Below are 6,460 nucleotides of genomic sequence, written 5' to 3' on the forward strand. Positions count from 1 at the left end.
TTGTGGTGCTGGAAAATATCAAGTTGCTGGACCATGGCAAGATCAGTGTATTGTGGATGTAGGTCAACAAAGTTGCACGTGCAAAAGGTGGGAATTAACAGGAATTCCGTGCAAACATGGTGTGGCTGCTATTTGGGACATGGGGAGGAATGACAAAGATGTGGGAATCCCAGAATCATTTGTGCATCCATGTTACTGGTTATCAACCTGGAAAGAGATGTATTCTTTTAAGGTTAGTCCAATCAATGGAAGGTCCATGTGGGAGAAGTCAGCTATACCAACAACTCTGTTGCCTCCAAAACATCGTGTTCCCATAGGAAGACCAAAGAAGAAGAGAACAATATCAATTGTGGAAAAGGAGGACTTTGTTAGAGGAAACACAGCATCGAGGGCCCATAGATCAGTAACATGTACGAAGTGTAACAATGTTGGTCACAATGCAAGAACCTGCAAAGGGCAAAGACCAATTGTTGGTGGGGGTGGTGGACAATCACAAGTCAAAGGAAAAGGGAAAGGGAAGGCAACCACTTGATGGTTTGTAATAGGGCTAGTCTTTTGTTACTTTAAATATGAATGGATTGTGTTATGTTACTGCTTGTAATAGGGCTAATATTTTGGTACATTATTTATGAATAGTTTGTAATAGGGGCAGTATTTTGATACTTGTTTTAGCCAATATGTTGGCACTTTTGGATGAACTAGTTTGTCACCCTCATTGCCCTGTAATAGTTTGGTACTAATTAATGGAATGTTTTCTTCTTATGATACACCATTGGGTAGATAATAATTTGGTTTATATTGATTTTTACATTTATATTTTCCATAATAGTTTGGTACTAAATTAGATTGTTATATTCTTCTTATGATGTCACCCTCATTGCCCTGTTATAGTTTGGTACTAATTAATGGTCAATATGCTGCTTATACATCACTTTAAAACATAATCAATACAACACTGCTACAACCATTACAGTACATTTGCATTACAATACATAGATAACCTAACCAATACATAAACACCATTTTCATTGATCTTAAAAATCTTAACCATCTGCATTACAATACATACACAACTTAACCATTACAGAAAAGGATACCTTCACATTCACTGCTACAACCTAACCATTACAGATAATGATACCATCACATACATTGCTACAACCTAACCATTACAGAAGACTTTACCATTACAATAACAAATCATCCCCACCTTACAACTTGTAAACAAGTATCACCAAGAACAATACCCAACTAATAAATAAACATATTTTCAAGAAAAGATTTTCATTTTTCAGCTTCTTGTTCAACCTCACAAGCCAGGAGATTGTCAATCTGTCACCATGATCCTTTTCATCATCATCTACCCAAGCAATAAATCCTTTACGTGGTTCCTGTCAATTTCAAAAGCCACGGTTACAATACCTATAATCGCATACAGTGATATCCCCATCTAGGGTTACGATTACAAAATTCTCAACTACAACATACCTTAATTGGACATGCGTAAAAGGGTCTTCCTGGATTATTGTTAGTAGTTGAAGTCCGAATTACAGCAGCACGCCCACAATCGCATTGAACCATCCTTGATTTGAACATCCGTAGGTGTAACCGCTTCAAACGATGGAGGATTGAAAGAAACTCTAAATTAGGTTCGATCCTGATGAAAAATTAGTATTTGAAGATCGTTGGAAATGTGAAAAGACTTTTATACCCCCAACGTGCAAGGCACGTGGGGTGTCTAACGGAAACAATTGACGGAATGTGAGAATAGGGACTAGGCGGGTTACATAATTAAAAGTTGAGGACAGTCCGAGTTAGAAAAATAAGTTAGGGACCAAGCGTGTAATTTACACTAAACCACAGGGACCATTCGCGTAATTTACTCTTCTTCCTTTCATCAACAAGTGAACTCTCGTTTCCCCCAACTCGCTCCCACTGCCGTCGGCGTGCCAGACTCCTTCTGCACCTCCGATGAAAGAGAACAAAAGCAAACGACGTTGCAACCATCATTTTTGTGTCCTCTATTTCTCATTCCCACTGGTTTCGCAGGAATCAATCGATCCCACAAATGGATTGGGGGCTTTCTGGGATCAATCGATCCCCACTGACCTCCTTGGAAGAAATGAAAGTCAGAGATGATTTCCTCTCCCCCACTGATTAGCTGCCTTTCTTTTCTTCCCCTAATTTTCTTTTGCTCTTTATCTTTTTCGAAACTGGTATAATAGATGGATTTGGGTGGGTTGGAGGTTAAAGACGGTGAATTTGTCTTTCAATTCTCTTTTTTTCGAATCGGATTTAGGTTTTTTATTTGTATATATATGCTATTAACCATTTTATGTTGTTCATACTTCTTTGAGTTTGATTTACGATTTGCAAAAATCAATAAGCAGACTAACAAAACCATTGACGCTCTTGCCGCCTCCGAATCCATAAATTGTCTGTCTTCAACCCAACAATCGATATGTCTGTGATTTAGTGCTTTTAGGCCTTTTTGCGATTTGTCTTTCTCACTTGTAGATGTGATTCTCTGTTGAGTGACATATTAAAAAGAAGGTAACAGCAATTTACTTTCATTTATCCATGTTTAATTAATTAATGGAAAAAATAGAAAACAGAAACAATGTAAATATAATTCGAAGTAAAATGTTATTAATTGAGAAAAAAAAATTAAAAAGAAGGTAATAGCAATGTACTTTCATGTCTTCGTATGTCTTAGTATTCTACTTCCAGTTTTATAGCAGTGTTATCCAAAAAACAATTTTCATTGATATAAATGGATAGACTTTTTGAAGGATATTCCATCTATTTTCAAAAATGACCATTCTGCCCCTACAGGAATAAAGTATATTACATAAATGGTCACTGCATATACAATTGCAGGAAAATGGTCCCAAGTTGTACAATTTTTTCAAAGTATAATCGTTTAATAGGAAAAACTTATATTTAGGTTTAATTAATTAATGAAAAAAAATAGAAAACAGAAACAATGTAAATGTGATTGAAAGTAAAAAGTTATTAATGGAGAATAAATTAAAAAGAAAATAATAGCAATGTAGTTTCATGTATTCGGTTGTTTTAGCATTCTACTTCAATGTATTTACCTTAAAGCTGTGAAGGAGAGAGTGATACAAACAAAAAACGTGGTCCTGAGTTGTTGATCCATTTGCTAAATCTAAGAAAAAGTGCTGAAATGTTATTTGATATAATCATATTAATAAACAAAGAAAATGAAACCCCGAGGCGTATGTCAATTTTGAATGTGCAGGGAAAGCATAATGCATGTTAACCTGGTATGCAAGAAAGAAATTAATTCCAATCGGAAGAAGAGATGTATGACAGTTTTGAAGGAGATGCATCATATGCTAACTTGGTATATAAGAAAAGCAAAGAATGTTGTTATTAATCAGCATCTTAATTAAAAAGACTACTTGGAAGCAAAGCAATTTAATTAGAAGAAGTAATTAAGTTGATTCCTCGAGTGATGCATCTGCCACATTTTAATTTAAAGTTCAGGGTAACAAATCTTTCAATTGCCATTGATGTTCAGCTCGTATGGATATCACAAAAGAGAGAGAAGATATGGAAGAGATTAATCATTTTAGTCATAAAAATCATCCATTAAAGCTTGTCAACTCAGAGACGATTGATAATGCTGGTTTGGAGAATCGTGGTGGTGGTGGTGTAATAGGTTGCTATGCATGTCAAAAACCTATATCATCAAGTGGCTTTGCATATGCTTGCATGCCATGTCGTCACTTTATGCATAAAGCATGCGCACAGCTTCCGCTCACTATCAATCTGCCTTCCTTGTATGAGCATCCTCTAACGCTACGGGATCGCGGACCTGTAAAAGATTTCAGATCTTGGACTTGTGATGTTTGTTGTAATGTAAACCTAGGTAGGGGGTTTTATTATAATTTTAGAAAACCAGAGGACAACTTTAAGTTTAATGCTTGCATAGATTGTTGTGTTGTTGAGATTGGTCGCAAGGTGGAAGCTGATGTTATCAAGGAGGGGACAAGGATCAAGATTGAACATGAAGGTCATCCACAACACACTTTATCCCTTCAGTTAAGACCCGCTGCATTCCTGTGTGATGCTTGTAACACTGAGGATAAAGGTTTGTTCTATCTTTGCGACAGTTGTGGCTTTTGGATCCACAAGACTTGTGCTTCCTTAGCCCCTACCATCCATCGACCGCATCATCACCCTAATCACCCACTCACTCTGGTCTATTCTCTTCCAGAAAAATTCTATAAATTCTCTTTTTATTGCGAATTTTGCAACATTTACATCCGACGGAATGATTGGTTGTACCATTGTGAAAACTGTAGATATTTTTGCCATATCAAATGCGCCTTAAATGCAGAGCTACCTTCTACTCCAAGGTAAATCTTCTTTAATTTCCTTTTCTATGTTTAAGAAAATTGCTCCTTGAAATTAACTAAGAATTATATGTGGTTTCAGAGATGGTCCAAGTACTTCCATTGCTGATGAAGAGGTAGATAATTTGCTGCAATTTCCCATGTCAAATGCATTTACAAATCCATTGAAACTACTACACTCTGGAATGATAGCACCAGATGATGACGATGATGCTGATCGAAAAACTATGATTAACCATTGGAGTCATCGTCATCCATTATTTCTTAATGTCAAACATCAAGCTGACATGTCTGGTTGTAGTAGTGATCGATTAGAGGTATGTCATGGATGTGTACGACACATATCACTTCCGTACTATAGTTGCAAATTAGATGGATGCTCATTCACTCTCCACAAATATTGTGCCGATTTACCCCTCAGATTAGAACATCTACTTCATCCACCTCATTTGCTTCACTTGACGTTGCAACATGCGTCTATCTATCAATGCAATGGTTGTTTCAGCGGTGGCAACAATTTTTTTTACCAGTGTCAAACTTGCAAGTTCTACCTCTGTGTCAACTGTGCATTTCTACCCAAAAGCATCAAACATAAATCCCACAAGCATCATCTTATCCAGGTTATTGATCGCGAACCTCTTTGTAGCATGTGCAACTCATGGTCCGAAAGGATGAGCTATGCTTGTAAGGCTTGTAACTTCATATTGGGCAAGCGTTGTGCAATGAGGATGCCGAATTCCATTGCTCATAGGTATTGCAAAGGACATGAAATCCCATTGATGTATCCCCCAATCATGGATCATCCCGAAGATTTCTTTTGCGATGTATGTGAGACGGAAATGCACCCCAAGTTCCCCATGTATTATTGTCAAAAATGTAAAAATTCTTTTCACCCTCTATGCATTAGTCTTCTCGATTATTATCAAAACATGGTGTACGAGGGCAGCATAAACGTTTCCTATCACAAACATCCATTAACATATGTTCGAAGAAAGAGAACGCCCAAATATGTGTGTTCTACTTGTAATTGTGATATTAATGGTCGTTTGGTTCTTGAATGTCGGGCAAAAGTTTGTAATTTCAATATATGTTATCGATGTCATCTTTTAAGTAACAAGTGTTGATGCATTGTTAATGATGTAATATGATTCGGAAGTAACTAAGGGGTATGTCATTGTTTCTATAAGCTATTTCTATGTGTTTGCATGCTTTCTCTTTTTCTTATCTTGTATTCAAGAGATTCATGCTTAAAAAAAACATCATTAGTGAACACAAGTGCACCAATAAAAACAGGGATAAGAAGATGATACCTTTAAGATTCCAATCGGGGGGGGGGGGGGGGGGGGCTTTTTGAGTTTTCAACAGCAAGATCAGGATGACAATTGTGATGATTTTATAATGTGACTATTTTTTTAGAGATTTTTGAAAACCAGGTGGGTAAATGGAGTGATTTAGCTAGATGGAGGAAATCGATTTAGAAGAATGGTTCTTGTCTTGGTAGTGATGATGATTTGGGCATCTGGGGTTTGGAATTGGGGGATGAACTATCATCTAGTTGGATCAACACTGAATCAATCCCTCATTCACACGCTCTTTAATTTTGTTGTCAAAGATGGGAGAGCATAACAAGTGAAGGGTGTTGGGAATGAGGTTCACACCACCGAATCTGGAGAAGAAGGTCTCCTTCAAAGTAAACAATAGATGACCTACAAAACGATTGGGGTTGGTTCTTGAACAGGTGTGGGGTGGAGTATTGGATACCAAGCAAGCACTTCTGAAGATCCAATCTTAACTTCTTCAAGTATATATATATATATATATATATATATATATATATATATATATATATATATATATATATATATATATATATATATATATATATATATATATATATATATATATATATATATATAGGTCGTTAAACTACATACTGTTTCAAGTTGAGGATATCTGTTTCAATATATTTCATCTAAACTAAATATGTATTACTTCATCTTTCAGACTGAAAATTAAACACATAGGGAAAAAAACTAATATATAAAACTTATTTGCATATTTTATCTCAGTTTAAT

At 36.0% G+C, this 6,460-nt stretch overlaps 1 protein-coding gene and 1 long non-coding RNA gene across 4 annotated transcripts; one reads left to right on the forward strand and one right to left on the reverse strand.

Moving 5' to 3' along the window:
* Window positions 1–1,023: 1,023 nt before the first annotated feature.
* LOC122196501 (uncharacterized) lies at window positions 1,024–3,233 on the reverse strand. The gene is made up of 3 exons (XR_006188290.2): window positions 3,102–3,233; window positions 1,489–2,527; window positions 1,024–1,391 (listed from the first exon to the last, which is right to left on the reverse strand). It is a non-coding gene; the product is annotated as an uncharacterized LOC122196501 (long non-coding RNA).
* A 319-nt stretch (window positions 3,234–3,552) lies between these two features.
* Window positions 3,553–5,560, forward strand: LOC128125845 (uncharacterized). 3 transcript variants are annotated; one of them, XM_052768004.1, is made up of 3 exons: window positions 3,553–3,898; window positions 3,962–4,388; window positions 4,468–5,560. In XM_052768004.1, the coding sequence occupies exons 1-3, from the start codon at window positions 3,553–3,555 to the stop codon at window positions 5,507–5,509; spliced, it is 1,815 nt and encodes a 604-aa protein (XP_052623964.1). In that variant the 3' UTR covers window positions 5,510–5,560. The 3 variants fall into 3 exon arrangements, with proteins under 3 accessions (XP_052623964.1, XP_052623965.1, XP_052623963.1); XM_052768005.1 differs by having other exon boundaries at window positions 3,553–4,388; window positions 4,468–4,702; window positions 4,807–5,128; XM_052768003.1 differs by having other exon boundaries at window positions 3,553–4,388.
* The last annotated feature ends 900 nt before the right edge of the window (window positions 5,561–6,460 follow it).

Source organism: Lactuca sativa, unplaced genomic scaffold (genome assembly GCF_002870075.4).
Source record: "Lactuca sativa cultivar Salinas unplaced genomic scaffold, Lsat_Salinas_v11 Lsat_1_v11_unplaced_45, whole genome shotgun sequence".
NCBI classification, from domain to species: Eukaryota; Viridiplantae; Streptophyta; class Magnoliopsida; order Asterales; family Asteraceae; genus Lactuca; species Lactuca sativa.

Bases quoted from the DNA above. Each gene is read 5' to 3' on its own strand.
- LOC128125845 (XM_052768003.1), top strand. From the start codon at position 3,553: ATGGATATCACAAAAGAGAGAGAAGATATGGAAGAGATTAATCATTTT. The intron at 4,389-4,467 runs GTAAATCTTCTT...ATGTGGTTTCAG, and splicing joins GAGCTACCTTCTACTCCAAG to AGATGGTCCAAGTACTTCCA.